The sequence below is a fragment of the Leuciscus leuciscus genome (assembly GCF_965113295.1).
Source record: "Leuciscus leuciscus genome assembly, chromosome: 13".
NCBI classification, from domain to species: Eukaryota; Metazoa; Chordata; class Actinopteri; order Cypriniformes; family Leuciscidae; genus Leuciscus; species Leuciscus leuciscus.
This window is the reverse complement of record NC_138737.1, coordinates 27,017,005-27,032,177: the sequence shown is the minus strand read 5'-3', so window position 1 is coordinate 27,032,177 and position 15,173 is coordinate 27,017,005. Positions and strand designations below refer to the sequence as shown.

Genomic DNA, 15,173 nt, shown 5'->3' with positions numbered 1-15,173 from the left:
ACCACATTACATATGTGTTTAACTCAGCCAGTTAGAATATAATCTTGGAAATAAAAATAGTTTTGCTTGTAGGGATTGTGAATAGCATTTTTAAGTCAATTTTGAAAATATGTTCTGTGTGAACGCCTTGGTTACGGTTTTGACGTAAACAATCCATTTTAATTTCATTGAGACATTTTTATTGATCCATATTAAAAGAAAATCACATTAATTGTTTTAATTAATGTTTCTCTTGGCTCATCTGAACTATTGGATTTTTCCCCATTGAGAAAAACAATTGAGTCTGTCTGTATTATGACTGTTGTTTTTGTGTTTATATAAGCTCTGTCCTAGAAGTACATGTCCTCTTTACTCTATAAAGGACACTCTCATGTAAAAGTCCAAAAATTATGTTTTTTTTTTTTTTTTTTTAGCATGTTTTGTGTGTCCTAACTGGTGCATGAACGTAATGGACGGACAAATCCACATTTGAATATGTTCTCATGTGTCTTTTTGTTGCTTTTGATCTGTTTGTAGGATAACGAGGCCAGTTATGACGTGAACGGTAATGACATGGATCCCATGCCCCGATATGATGCCAGTAATGAGAACAAGTAAGAGTGAAGTTCATTACACATGCACACGCTCAATACTTTGTGCATTTCAGGTCATTAAATCCCTGGAAAGGCTTTGTTTGTACAGTCCCTCTCTGTGGTGTGTGCGAATGTGGGTATTTGGCTTCTGATCTGTGCGCTAGTAAGAGTGTTTGGCAAGTTTGTTTGGTGAATGTGGGTTTTTGGAGTTTGCTTTTTGTGTGTTTAAGGGTTTCATAGGTGTATGAGTAAATATGGCGCTTGGCTTGTGTGTGCAAGTAAGTGTATTTGGTGAAAAGTGATTTTTGTAATTAGCATTCTTTGAGAGATTATGTGCGTGAGTGGAAATGTTGGCTCAAGATCAGTGTGTATTTTGAGGTGTTTGGTGAATGTTGATATTTGGTTTGTTGCATGTATATATGGGTGTGTTTGGTGAGTGGGTGGAGACCCCCATGTGTTTTTGTGGCTGCCACTCACTCTACCAGTGTGTGTGAGCCTGTGCCAGATGGCTCTACAGCTTTTTTGGACCGTTCAGACAGAAAGCTTGGCCTGGGCTCTAGTCCTCTGTGGTGTTGCTGTTTCTGCTTGGAGCTCCAGAGTCTGCAACTGATGATAGAATACCGTTCTGGGTGGTGCTTCCCGAATAACGACGAAACTCGCTTCTTATACCATAGTACGGTACATTATTAAAGAAATCAACTAGCTAGTCATGACTTTCCCATAACCGTATTGTCGCAAATTACTGGAGTAATAACTTCTTTTATAACTTACTTCTTTATGTTGATCTGTTTGAGTTTATAAAAGCTACTTAAATGTCCTAATTGAACTAAGGCCTGGCTTAACCTAGTAAGCCCTGTCTATGGAACCAGGCCAATAAGATGCAAATACAATTTTTTACATTAGAAATGGAAGATATACATTTTCTTCCATTTTCTTCCAGATATAATTTTCTTCCAGATATAAAATGTCATCTTGCTTATTTCGCGCCAGATAAGGATTAAGTTCACATGTCATAAAAACAAGAAACTATGCTTCTAACCACAGGTCAAGCTGTCGTTCCAACCACACAACATTGCGATACTCTTTGGGGAATATTCATTGGAACTATAGTTTCGGGAAACACCAACTCTTTGAACTATGTTGATAATGACGGAACTTGCGACCATAAGTTGACTAAACGCACCCCTAGGTAGTTCAACCACAAATGACAATCATTTACTCAATAAATGACAATCATTTATTTCATTCCTAATTGTATGCTGTTCCTTCTTTCTGGGAGCACAAAGAAGAAAATTTGAAGAATGTTCACAAAGCTCTTTTCCATAGAATGAGCTGCCTTTTCTTTTTTGTGTAAAAAGACAAAAAAGCATCATCATAATTTCTATAATTCATTTTGTGCAGTGTTATTTAAGTATTATTTATTTGTAGCTATATTATACAGGGTTCCCAATGGGTCCTTGAAATCCTTGAAAGTTTGTGAATCTTTTTGAAAAGAAGTTCTGAAGTTTTTGAAAATAGACATACATGGATACAGGTCCTTGGAAGTGCTTTAATTTATTTTGTTTTAGTATTTGTTTTGTTTTATTTTAGTTTTCTGGAAAAAATTCTATATTATTTCGCCAACATTTCGTGACCTATACATACTAGCTTGCTTGATTTACGTTAGTTATGCGCATTTACGCATTATGTTAAGTGTTTCCCGCGGGAGGTACTTTGTGTTGTACATTGCCATAAAGTTAACGTGCGGGAATAGGATGTACCGAATATTCTACAGTTTTATGCAAAACAGAAATACGACAAAGAGAATATCAGATCTCTGTCATATGGGCAAAAATAAATGCAAAAAAAAAGAAGCTTTTTTTCATAGTTGTTTGACACATGAAAACTGTAACAATATATCTTACAAGATAACACGATGTAACCTTGCTCTCACTCACTTGAAATGTGTACCCACATTAAGTCCTGGAAAAGTCCTTGAATTTGAAGTTAACCAAGATGTGGGAACCCTGTTTTATGAATATTTGAATTCATAATTTTAAATTAAATTTTAAGATTTTTTTTTTTTTTATAATTTTTTTATTTTAAGGTTAGATACAATTTTAGTCATTTTGTTTTGTGCTTTTGTCATTTTAATTCGTTTTTTTATTTTATGATTTAGGTTTAAAAAATAAAATTCTTTCACTTTTAGTTTGTTCAATTTAAGTTTAGTTTTTTTTATTCCAATTAATAATTGTAGAGCTTCAACTTAAAATGATATCTGCTATTTGTCAATATTAGTTTTTCATCTAATATTTCAGCTTTTGAGTTCAGTTTTTTATATTTTTAGCTAACGATAATATTCATTTTATGTAAATAAAGGACCATTTGTTGGACCATTTTCATTAACAAACGTCACATATCCCACCCACCAATTCACGTTACAGTAATGCAAAAATCACATTGTTATTTCTCTAATACAAAAACAGGTTTTTATGTAAATGGTAAAATATTTATCCCTAAGTCCACCCTCAATTCTCTATGTCCCTCCTCCAGTCTATGTCTATAGGATTTCCCCCCCTTTATTATAGTCTTAAGCGATATCACACCTGAGGTAGAATTATTGTCCGTAACTCAAACAGTGTGGGACGAGTTATGCGCTGAAATGTAATACTTATTCCTATGTACAATAGAGTAGTGACTCTTGACTATATCAAGACATTGCTCCTCCTCAATCCCCCATCTGGAGGTCTCTGCATGTGAGTGCACGTATGCATGAGCGTTTAGCACAACTATTCCTCCTCTTAGTTTACACTTTTAGAAGCCCCATTAGAAGTATTTCCGTGGCCCGAGGAAGAGAGGAGTGTTTGAAGCCGTCACTGTTGTCAGGAGGAAGTGTGTGTTGGAGACCAGAGAAGGGAGGTTTAGGTCTGCATGTATAGACACGATGTATAGAATACCATCCACCTCCTGTAGCAGCTTCTTCTGTCTCTGTGAGGATTCCTGCACAGAAAGTTCAAAAGTTCTCACCCAGACAGGAAGTATAGACAACATAACTATTTGGCAGTTAACTCCTTTGAATGAGGCATATTCTGCTTTCGTAGCACGACATCTTTTCCTTAACGTCTGTTCATAGTTAGGCGAGATTATTTGCAATAATCAACATTCAGTTTTATATAACCTCTTAGCATGAATTAAAAAGGCTGTTTTTGCTACTGTTGCTTTAAAGAGTTACATATGCAACTGAACTCTTTTATGATTGGTTAACATCTGTGTACTGCTGTAGGTCATAACTCATAAGGCACATTTACACTGCCCAGACCATTAAAAAAAAAAAAAAAAAAAAAATTTTTCCCCTTATTTATTTCATAAACATTGGAATAATAAATAACAATAATATTAGTAGTAGTAGTAATTAACAATAATTAGAATAAGAGGTAATAGGGTTTATATCTAATAAAAGCTTTTAAAAAATATATTTTAATGTATAAAATGTGTTTTATTCTCTTATTTCTTATTTAATAATAATTTAATATAAGATAATTAAAAATATATATTTTTAAAACAATTTCTTATTGAATAAATATGATTATTAATCATTTAATAAATAAGGTAATAATAATAACAACAACAATAATTATAATAAATATTATTATTCATTAAGTTAGAGCCTTTGAAAGCTTCCTTGCTGAAAGAAGAAATAAAATGTGGGTCTCTTTTATGTTGCTGAATAATGGTTGTGACCCTTTTCAAAAATATTTTTCCTTTATGCCCCCCTCTCCCTTCATACAAAAAAAATATATATACTGCTCATATTGTATTTTTGGTTTATTCAGTTCCCCTGTTGTTTGGCGTCTATCCTACACAAGCTGTTGATCTTTTATGTGCTGGAATGTTTTGTGTTGGTTCCTCCGCTGATAGTTTGTGTAATGTGAGTCTTTATTTCCCTGCGGTGGGTTTTGGCCGTGAGCTTCACCGCTGGAGGTCGTTCTGACTGACGCTGGATTTTTGAGCTCCAAACTGAGGGTGTATTGTAAATAGTGCAAGTTCATCTCACAGATGAAAATTGGCTTTGCACTAGACTTTCAGTGGAACTGCAGTTTATTGACCCAGTCTGACCTTTAAGCTGTATGTCAAATGTGCAGCACTTCCCTTGTGTGTGTGTGTGGCTGTGTGTGATTGTGTATTTTCTATATGCTAGTTTTTTGTTCATTTTTGGTTTTGTAGGAAACGTTTCAGTGTCTTGTGCGGTTCTGAAAATGCTGGAATGCTCTGTTCAGGTGTGGTGTGTGCTTCTGGTTTTCTCATTGACATGTATTCTGCTAGCAGATGTGACTTAGTGTCACGTAGCAGGGTTTTGACAATTCGGCGTTTCACTCCTTTTTATTTAATTATTTTATCTTTTATGTTAAAGATAAGAACATATTAGAGATAAGATACTTTTTTTCCGATACAGTTGTAGCATTCAAGTAAGAAAGGTAATAAACAAATGTAATAAAACAATATATAGACACTCACTGCATGAATTAAATATATTTTGATTCTTATTAAAGCGACTCAAGTTATTCTGTCGAGAGCAGCGAGTGATTTTCTCCTGGTCTTTTGGTGTTTGGCTAACATTAATGGCACAAGCGGCAGCAGGTATGTGAGGCTACTGTTACTTTAAGACCGTGTTCTCTAATCTAATAAAGGGCTTGTTTTACACCTTGTCACTTTATGCATTTTCTCTGATCAATAGCTATCTTATTGTGAAAAGACCAGGTCTAAATACGCTCCGAAATGCTTTTGGAGGTGGTTTGAGATTCATTCCAAACAAACTGGACAAGTGTAAATGCATTTGGTTGTTGGAGCCACATATGTAAATTTTTAGCCTCGCAAAATGGTAAAAAAAACAAAACAAAATGTGTGAGAGCGGTTTATAGGCTGTTTAATATGTTATATATAGCCAGATATGACAGGGTGATATGCAACTGAAATTTATCAAAAAGAGATCCAATAGTTGGCATAAATGGTGTCTCTTTTTGGCAGCTTTATTTTTCAGGTCAACTATTGTCTTGGCAGAGCAACAATGGCCTTGTTCCATCTACATATTGCATATTTACTATCAGGAAAGAAGCCTCCCATATGTACATATTTGATTGGATTGTAATATTTAAATTTAAATTTATTTTTAAGGAAAAACTTCTGGTTTTCAGCATGAAAACAGCCAAAGATGCTGGCATGGCATTAAAAAAATTATTTTTTTGGTCATTTTTGGGATATTGAATAATGTGCATTACATTTTTTTATGTTTGATTGAGGTGGATGCAGTTTTTAATAAGAAGATAAGCATGTAGCAATTAGGGCTGCACGATTAATCGTATTTTAATCGCGATAACGATATCTGCCTCTCTTGATTAACTTTAAAAAATCGTCGCGATATTTGCCTGCTCGTTTTTTATCCTGAAAACGCTTTTTTATTAGACATTTGCATTATCTTGCATTGTAAACAAGTCCCCACTAGCACTGATGTTTGTGGTTGCCAGATCTGAATAGCTTAAATCTTCCAAATTACCCAAACAGAGCTTCGATCTCTCTTACATTTTATGCCTCCACAGCGATATTCTGTTTGCATGAAATTGTTACACAGCCAGTCTGTTTCTTCACAAGCCACTAGTGCCGTTTGTGTGACTAAATCTGTTTCTAAATGAGTTTCGCTGTTCTATTTTCTGAAGTTTAAGTTTTTACCAGTTTTCATGATGTGAATCAGTTGAAAACGACAGCCAATGACCGTTTTCAGTGTGTATCAACAAGTAACATTAGACTATTTTTCTTTGCAGTACGAATTTACTGAGCGATCTGGATCTGTACTTTGTCTCATTTTCAAACAAAATGTGTCGCTTAGAAGATCTAATGTGAAGACGCATCACAAAGCGCTCATCTAACGTTAAATCATGCCATTTGTATTGACTTGCTGTCTGAGGAAGTTGTAGTTGGTTAAATGAAGTCTGATGGTTTGAAATTAACACCCGCCAACCTGCCAAATGCGGCTAAAAATGAACTTTGGCGGGTATCGCTGTCAAATCACTGGCCAATTTGGCATGTTATTATGTTTACTGACTTGCTGGGGAAATTCGTGTAAACCAAATTTGCGCGGATTTTGCGCAAATACTCGTGCAAAACCGTTAACTGTCTCTTCTCTTTCTCTGTAGTTTCTCAAATGAAAATAATCGTGATTAATTATCATTTTAACCATTATCGTGCAGCCCTAGTAGCAATAGAAACATTTATAGAATAAATTCTTTAATGTGTCAAAAAAAGACATATGAATGAATGATTCGCTCCAATTATTTATTAACAATCTCTAGCAAACATAAAAAGGCGCTTTGTCTGCGCGCTCTAATAAATCCCTTTAAATTTAAAATGTTTAATTACAAATAATAATAAAAGAGTCACAGGTTTGGTAGTGGCTACAACGCTGCTTGTTCAAAAACTGTTTGAGAGAGATTTATTAATTCTGTAAATTAAATTCTCTAAAACATAGCTAGTTTGAATAATCTTGTTAAGCAAGGTAGTTAAAGTTAGTTAAACTGTTGACATTTATAACTAGAGAACTGACTCCCATGAGTATTGAGGCTTTTAAAGTAATGCAAGGATATACATTATGTATGTGTAACTAACTCTATGGATGGAAACAAAGTTGGGGTGAAATTTATTGAAGTGTTTTTTTTTGTTTTGTTTTTTTGCCAATAGCCTTTAGTTTACATTACAGTCATAAACCATGATTTGCTACTTCCTATTGCAAGTCACCGGCAGTTGGTATTTATAATTTAGGGGGGAGAGGAAGTTTCAGTCTAGAGAACATTTTATTCAACATACATTGCTCATCCCTGCGAATTACATTTGTTTTGTAATTTGTATGTTATATACTGTAGGCTAATTTTGTTAGTGTCTAGTAGTATGCTAGTATATAGATGGTCTAAAATCCATAAAACTCCAATTTTGACATCATTGTGTTTTTTAATGTCTTTATACACTACTGTTCAAAAGTTAGGGATATGTTTTTATATATAAACAATAAATAAATTGTTTATTTTATTCAGCAAGGAAGCATTAAATTGATCAAAGGTGACAGTAGAGACATTTATAATGTTACAAAAGATTTTTGTTTCAAATAAATGCTGTTCTTTTGATCTTTCTAATCATAAAAGAATCCCGAAAAAGAAATGAATCATGGTGTCCACAAAAAATATGAACTGTTTTCAATATTGATGATAGTCAGAAATGTTTCTTGAGCAGCAAATCAGCATCAGGATGATTTTTGAAGGATCATGTGAGACTGAAGACTGGAGTAATTATGCTAAAAAATCAGCTTTGGCATCACATGAGTAAATTACATTTTAAAATATTTTAAAATAGAAAACAGTTACTTTAAATTGTAAAAAATATTTCACAATATTACTGTTGTATTGTATTTTTGATCAAATTTCTGCAGCCTTAATGAGCATAAGAGACGACTTTTAAAAAAAAAAACATTAGAAATCTTACCGACCCCAAAACTTTGAACAATAGTGTAGACTTGAAGAGAAGTGGTCATTCTTTGGGGAGTTTATTTATATTGTTTTATTGGGGATATTATTTCCTATTAAATGTCACATATGACCTACATCAGAATTGGACAATCATTGGAATAGTTTTAGTCGGGAGTCATTGGATTGGCGTTGGGATCGAGCACACAGGCCACCTGGGAGTTCCTCTGGCCTTTTGACCTATTGACCTTGTAAATGTTTATGGTTGCGATGGTGACCGAACCCTGGTCTCATCCCAGAATCTGGTGCTGCTGTGGATCTTTACAATCTTTGTTTCTTTTTCTTTTTGTTTTCTTTTTTTAAATTGCTTAGATTGGAGACTGTGGTTACCATGGTAGCGTGAGTTTTTCTATGCAGCTGTTCACTGCTGGAGGTTCCATAGCCGAATCTCTCTCTGTCTCTCTCGCTCTCTCTCTCCATCTGTCTGTCTTTGTCTTTAGTGGATGTTTTAGTGCATTTTTTTGCTGATGATTTGTGTTAGGTTTATGTGGGTTTAGTTTGGGCCAGGAATGTATCCACGTTGCGTCTGAAGCAGAGGAACCGCTCAAATGTTTTCCTTCAATATCTCAAATATTTAGCCACTGTGTTTTAGCTTTTCTGGCTGTGGAAACACATGTTTAGTTTCAGCCCAGCTGTTTCAGTCTCTCTCTTCGGTTTCCTGTCCACTTTTGCGTTCCTTCTGTAGCGAGTGTGTGTAATAGGTCAGCCATAGGGCCTGTGCTTGCGTAAGGGTCTCCAGTTTTTGTTTTTTTGCAGTTAGTGAATGTGTGTATTGAGTGTGTCACTAACACTAACATCTTATGTGTTCTGTTTAGGCATGGCACGAGGTGCGCTGGCGAAGTAGCAGCGTCCGCCAACAACTCCCACTGCACGGTGGGCATTGCTTACAACGCCAAGATTGGGGGTGAGTGGAGCTGATGTCTGATTTTAGACCCACTACTGTACCTGGGAATTCTGCCTTTTGTTCGTTCTCATACAAAAGCGTTTGCATGCTGTACCACGGAATAGTTAAGTCACTAGAATTATGAAATTACACAGTATGTGAATAGTTAGGGGTTGAACGGATCGTAGTTGATCTGTGATCCGTACGGACCAGGCCCCACGGTTCAGCACGCATGTGATTCGCGGATTAATTGCAAAGTTTAACTATCATAGAGTGAAAGTTTGTCATGTTTTGTCTTGCCAGTTTACAGATTCAAGTGATTTTAAACCATTCTAGCGCAAGAAGACGGGAAAGTGAACTCAATTCGGTGCTCACAGCCGAACACACAGAGAGGCACGTTTCAAATTGATTCCTCTTTCACATCTCCTTGCGCTTGAACGGACACGTACACAAAAAATGGTCAAAATGCCCAAGTATTCTAATAAACGCAGTCGTTAATGTGTTTTTCATTAATAATGTGATTAAGGTGTTTACATGCCTGTTTATTTAAAATCGGCATACATCTTATAGTTTAACGCGAATATGGTTCTACGATTAGGAGCTTAATCGCATTAGTTTGATCGAGGTAAAGTTTAATTACAATATTGCCAAAATCCCATTACACACTGATTGAGTAAGAAATCAGATGTGTATTATTTGGATCTTGCATTAGGTCTTAAAATGACACCGGCCTAGGCCTTGGGCACCTGCTGCTGTCTGTAATTAATAATAACTTTATTTTCTATAGCGCCTTTAAGGGAGCTTCTCAAATCGCTTTATAAGGTAAATATACAAGGAAAATCAACAATAGTATATTGGTGTATTAAAACAACAAGAAAGCAACAATGTTACCACAATCAACAATAAGCTTTCAAATATGTTTTAAAAATCTTAAGAGACTGTGCTTCCTGAGTTTCAACTGGAAGTTGGTTCCACAGCCTTGGAGCAGCTCTAGAAAAGATCTGTCACCCATGGAACATAACTGTGTTTGATCGACAACCAAAAGACCATGCTAAGAAGAGAGAAGACTTTGATTAGGAATATATGGTGTGGTATGATTTCAAAATAGGAGGAATATGATCTCTTGTGTTGGTCCTGGTTAAAATTCTAGCTGCAGAATTTTGAACACACTGTAGCTAATTTAGAGTATTCTTAAAACTCTAATAAGAAGCGTATTACAATAATCAATGTGAGTAAAAACAAATATATGAATGAACTTTTCTGCAAATGAAAAGGATAGCATGGGACTCAATTTTGCAATACCTCGAAGACAAAAAGAATGTATCTTTACAACATTTTGTACATGAGGGTCAAATATCAACAAAGGATCAAAGATCTCTCCTAGTTTCATAAATGTTTCCTGAAAGTCAAGTACAGAACCATCAATGATAAGAGGTGTTTGGCCAGCCTAGTGGAGCTGATGAGAAGAACCAATAAACATGACCTAATTTTTATCACCATTAAAACTTATTAACCTAAATTTACCACTAAAATGATTAGCCATCGATCATTTTTATCTCAGAAATACATTTAGGGAGCAATGAGACTCCCTTTGTTCATGTTTACAATGAATATAGATCTGTGTGTCATTGCATAAAAGTGATACTTAATACCTAGAGTTCATAAAAGTCAAGGCCAAGCGGGAATAAATAAACACTAAAAAGGAAGGGTCCTAAAATTGAGCCCTGAGGCATGCCAGTAGAAACTAGTCCAAAATCAAACCTGTGTTCCACTAAAACAACAAACTGTCTACATCCGTTCAAATAAGATCTAAACCAGTTTAAAACAGTGCCAAAACTACCAAAAACTGTTTCAAGGTGATGAAGAATGATCCACAGTGTCAAATGCAGCACTAATGTCAAAGAAAATAAGAATAGTAGGATATCCAGCAGCAGAGTTAGACCTTACTTTGTTTCTTACTTTTTTTTATATTGTATTTATCTATGCTTGTAATTTGTGTATTTATGGTTTTTTTTTTTTTTTTTTTTTTTTTTTTTTTACTGACTTTTCACTTGCCTTTAATAATGTTTGAATTTTATTAGTTAGGCTAGTAGTTTTTGCTGTGGTATCGATGTTCTTAAAGTGTGCCTTAAGTAATAAATGGAAAGAAAAGTTATATTTGCTTCCCCATAATATTTATTTGTTTTCTTGCTGATCCGATTCCTGAGTTTTGAGGTTCGTTGACCGTACACAATGACCAATGATATATTTAACATACATGTATTACATAAATGTATGTTAAATTACGTTTATATATCAACACATTTTGATATATTTAATTGCAATGGAGTATCAATAGAATATTAATAATATTTGGGTTGTTGAAGTCAACTAAATTAATTTTGTCATGCACATTTAATTGGACAACTTTAACATATTTTTCATCAATATTTTTTGGACACAAAGACATGTCCATTTAAAAATATTACAGCTTTTATAAACTCACTACTGTTAAAAAGTTTGGGGTTTGTAAGATTTTTTTAAATGAATTTTATACACAATGTGCTCACTATTTGATCCGATCTACAGGAAAAACAGTTATTATCTTCTTATTATCAGTGCTAATTCACATTTTTATGATCCATTTTTTCATGCTTCTTTAATAAATGGAAAGTTCACAAGAACTGTAAATTTTGAGCAATTTACTGCATCATTGCTGAGAAAAAGTATTAAAGATCTTCAGTGTTTTGTATAAGGTTAACTTTCGGCTTGTCCTGCAGGTGTCCGCATGTTGGACGGGGATGTGACCGACATGGTAGAGGCCAAATCACTGAGTCTACACCCTCAACACATAGATATTTACAGTGCCAGCTGGGGTCCAGATGATGATGGCAAAACCGTGGATGGGCCCGCTTCCCTCGCCAGACAGGCCTTTGAAAACGGCATCAGACTGGTAAAAACAATCACGGAATACACATAAAGTTCATGTAAAGTTCATATGAAAAGTGTGTTATGTTTTTCCTGCAAGTAAAAGTGTCTTTTTCCATATGGTGTGGAGTTCATAAATCAGGAAGTGTAGTTTTCAGGTCATCAGTCACGTCTCTTCAGCAGTCTGGCCCACCTAGGGTGTTTTTCTTTCCTTGTCACACCCTACCACCTGCTACGGCAGTGAACTTTAGGACGTGATTTTAGTTTATCTTCCCCGAGCCATGAGTCACAGTCAGTAATTGGCATGTATCCTGTGCCAAAGGTGTGTTTGGAGTGGTTTAGGCGTGTTTCAGGTGTGCGAGACTCATAGACAATACTGGTGTCAATAATACTGGTCTCAGACTGGGCTGGGGGATATTAATGCCTGAAGATTATATCGTCCTGATCCCATTATCTGAATTCAATGAACATTCCAAATAATTTTTTTTGGTGGTATAACCAATATTGTTGTTGTTAACTAAAATTAAAAGTATTAAATATAATTTTAATTTAAATAAAGGTTAAATAACATATAAATATTTGATTAAAAACTTGATTAAAAAAACAAATTAATTTAGAATTAATTTAAAATCATGCTAATTAAAATAAAAAAATGACAAAAGCACATCACACAATTACTAAAACTTAGTAATATTAAAATAAAAGCATGAAAGCTGAAAATTAATAATAAAAGCTTATTTGAAATAATAAGAAATGCTATAATAGTATATAAATAATACAAAAAAGTTTAATATATATACTTTTTTTGTAACATTTGATCTCCACAGCCATGATCACCATTGTTCTCTTAAGCATAAAGCCCAGGTTGTTCCTGAAGCATGTTTCTGTAATAAGTGTACTGTAAATAATCTTTTTTTTTTTTTAATAGCGCCTATTTCACATTTAACACAACATATTCACTTATGGTTTTTGCTCACAGGGCAGAAAGGGACGGGGCTCGATCTTTGTTTGGGCATCAGGAAATGGTGGTCGGAGTCGAGATCACTGTTCATGTGACGGCTACACCAACAGCATCTACACGATCTCCATCAGCAGCACGGCTGAGAGCGGCCGCAAGCCCTGGTATCTGGAAGAGTGTTCCTCAACCCTCACCACCACCTACAGCAGTGGAGAGAATTACGACCGTAAAATCGTAAGTTATCTAAATAATGCATAAAACTGCAACTAGATCTTATGCACTGAGTAGACCTTCTTTTTATAAAACAGGCCTGTTGCTGGATTAGCTTTAAAGTCACCATGTTTCTAGAATTTAACCGCATCCTAACCAGGGAGAATTATGTTGTGAAGACAAAATTATTTGTTTTAGGCGAGACTGCTCAATGATTCTTAATAAAATAAAAATAAAAATAAAAATGCATATTTATTTTCACAGGCTTCTTTGTTTTTATTTAGCAAGGATGCCAATAATTCTGACGTCTAATGCATTCATGTATTTCTTTGGGCATGTGTTTGATCCGCTTTGTTGGTCACTGTGTCATGAGACTGTCCTGGTGTTAACTGCTGTGGTTTACACAGCCCACTCACACTTATACACACTCCTCTGAGAGTTACAGACCGACAGTTCTTCCTTGTCTCTCAGCTTGTCTCAGAGTTACGTGTGAAATTCCACATTGACTTTCAAACTCCTTTCCCAATACGTTTTTACTTTCTGAGGCCCAGTGTTACAGACATTAGCACTTCTCTTTGTTGTCTTCTGCAGGTTTCAGGTCGTTTTAATTCACAGAATCTCAGTTTTCTCATCTTCATCCATTTACTATAATATGCTTATGTGTAATCAGTCACTTTTCACATTTTCACAGAGGGCCCTTTAAACACACCCTAGTCTAATTCGTATCGTAAATCTTCTTAAGTCTTCTGATCTTAAACAAAATTTATACTAGATAAAAACTCCCCAGTTACTGGCTAATTAGACAGGAAGGTTGACTTGTAAAACATCCAGCCACACTATTATTTTTATTTTTTTACCTGTACCTGTTTAGAGCAGAATCAAATCTGAAATCCATCACACAGATGTCCCACAGCTGAAATTAGAGTCTTGTTTAGTTGATCCAAATAGCCTCAAACACAACTCTTGAATACATTTAAAAGATTTTATTACATGAATCTCACAAACTTCAAATTGATGCCGACAGAGGATCTGAGTGGATCCAGTCCATTCTGCTGAATCACAAATGTCTAAAAGTGATGGTAATTTACTGCTAAGTGTAGCACAATGGCACATTTATAGCACATTTCATTGTCAGTAAGTGCTGCAATATGTTGAAGTGCATTTAACTAATAAAAATTAAACTTTGGCAGGATTTCATTTTTGAGGTTTTTGAGTGCATTGTGTGTCATTGAAGGAGCGGATTTGTTGGAAATGCAAGTGATATAAAAATTTTCTGGCTCACTAAAGGTAACTAAACCCAAATAACAATGCAAAAAACAATGCAACAAAACTAGAACACACTTGTTGTTATCAGCAAAGCTGTCTATTGCATACTTGAAGTGTTTACCGTGTTGCTTATTGTAACAGGAGCAGTCAAGTATTGTTACTTCACGTCATAAAGTGTACATGTTAACTTTTATTCACAGCTTAAACACATGGGGCCCTATCTTGCACCCAGCGCAATTGACTTTGTACACCGACGCATGTATCATTCCTATTTTGCACCCGCGCACAGCGGACTTTTCCCTCCACAGACGCACGTCGGTTAACTAAGAAATACACTTGCGCTCCCGGGGGCGGTTCAGCGCAAAGAGGAGGCGTGTTCCGGCGCAAACGTTCCCTCATGCTATTTTGCACCTTTAGAAAACAATTCCGCCACTAACCGAAAAAATCTAGTTTAAAGTCAGTGGCGCGTAAGGGTGCATGCTTGGCCATAATCAATGTAGCGTGTGCACAACGCGCATACACTTTGATTCTCTCATCTACACAGAAGCAGCAGTTTTCATTTTTGCAAATCATAGATAGATAGATAGATAGATAGATAGATAGATAGATAGATAGATAGATAGATAGATAGATAGTTTATTATAAAAGCATACATCTAGCTTACACATTTACCCAAATTATCATACGCCTGTTTAACCGAAGTTGATTTGGGTGTGTTTCTCCATCCCCAATGTCACTTCTCTGTGTTTTACGGCCCTGACGAGAACGTCGGTCTCCTCGGCTGTGAACCGCTGCTGGCGCGCGATTGGCAAATCCGCCGTTATAATAGGAAT

General features: G+C 35.3%; 1 protein-coding gene across 4 annotated transcripts in view; it reads left to right on the top strand.

Annotated features, from left to right (window-relative positions):
• pcsk5b (proprotein convertase subtilisin/kexin type 5b) overlaps positions 1 to 15,173 on the top strand; it is a 69,350-nt gene that overhangs the window by 7,673 nt on the left and 46,504 nt on the right. For all 4 annotated transcript variants that reach the window (XM_082187718.1, XM_082187717.1, XM_082187720.1 and 1 more), the window contains exons 5-8: positions 517 to 593; positions 8,932 to 9,020; positions 11,759 to 11,931; positions 12,886 to 13,098. In XM_082187718.1, coding sequence (XP_082043844.1) covers positions 517 to 593; positions 8,932 to 9,020; positions 11,759 to 11,931; positions 12,886 to 13,098 — 552 coding nt within the window. The remainder of the gene's footprint in view (positions 1 to 516; positions 594 to 8,931; positions 9,021 to 11,758; positions 11,932 to 12,885; positions 13,099 to 15,173) is intronic.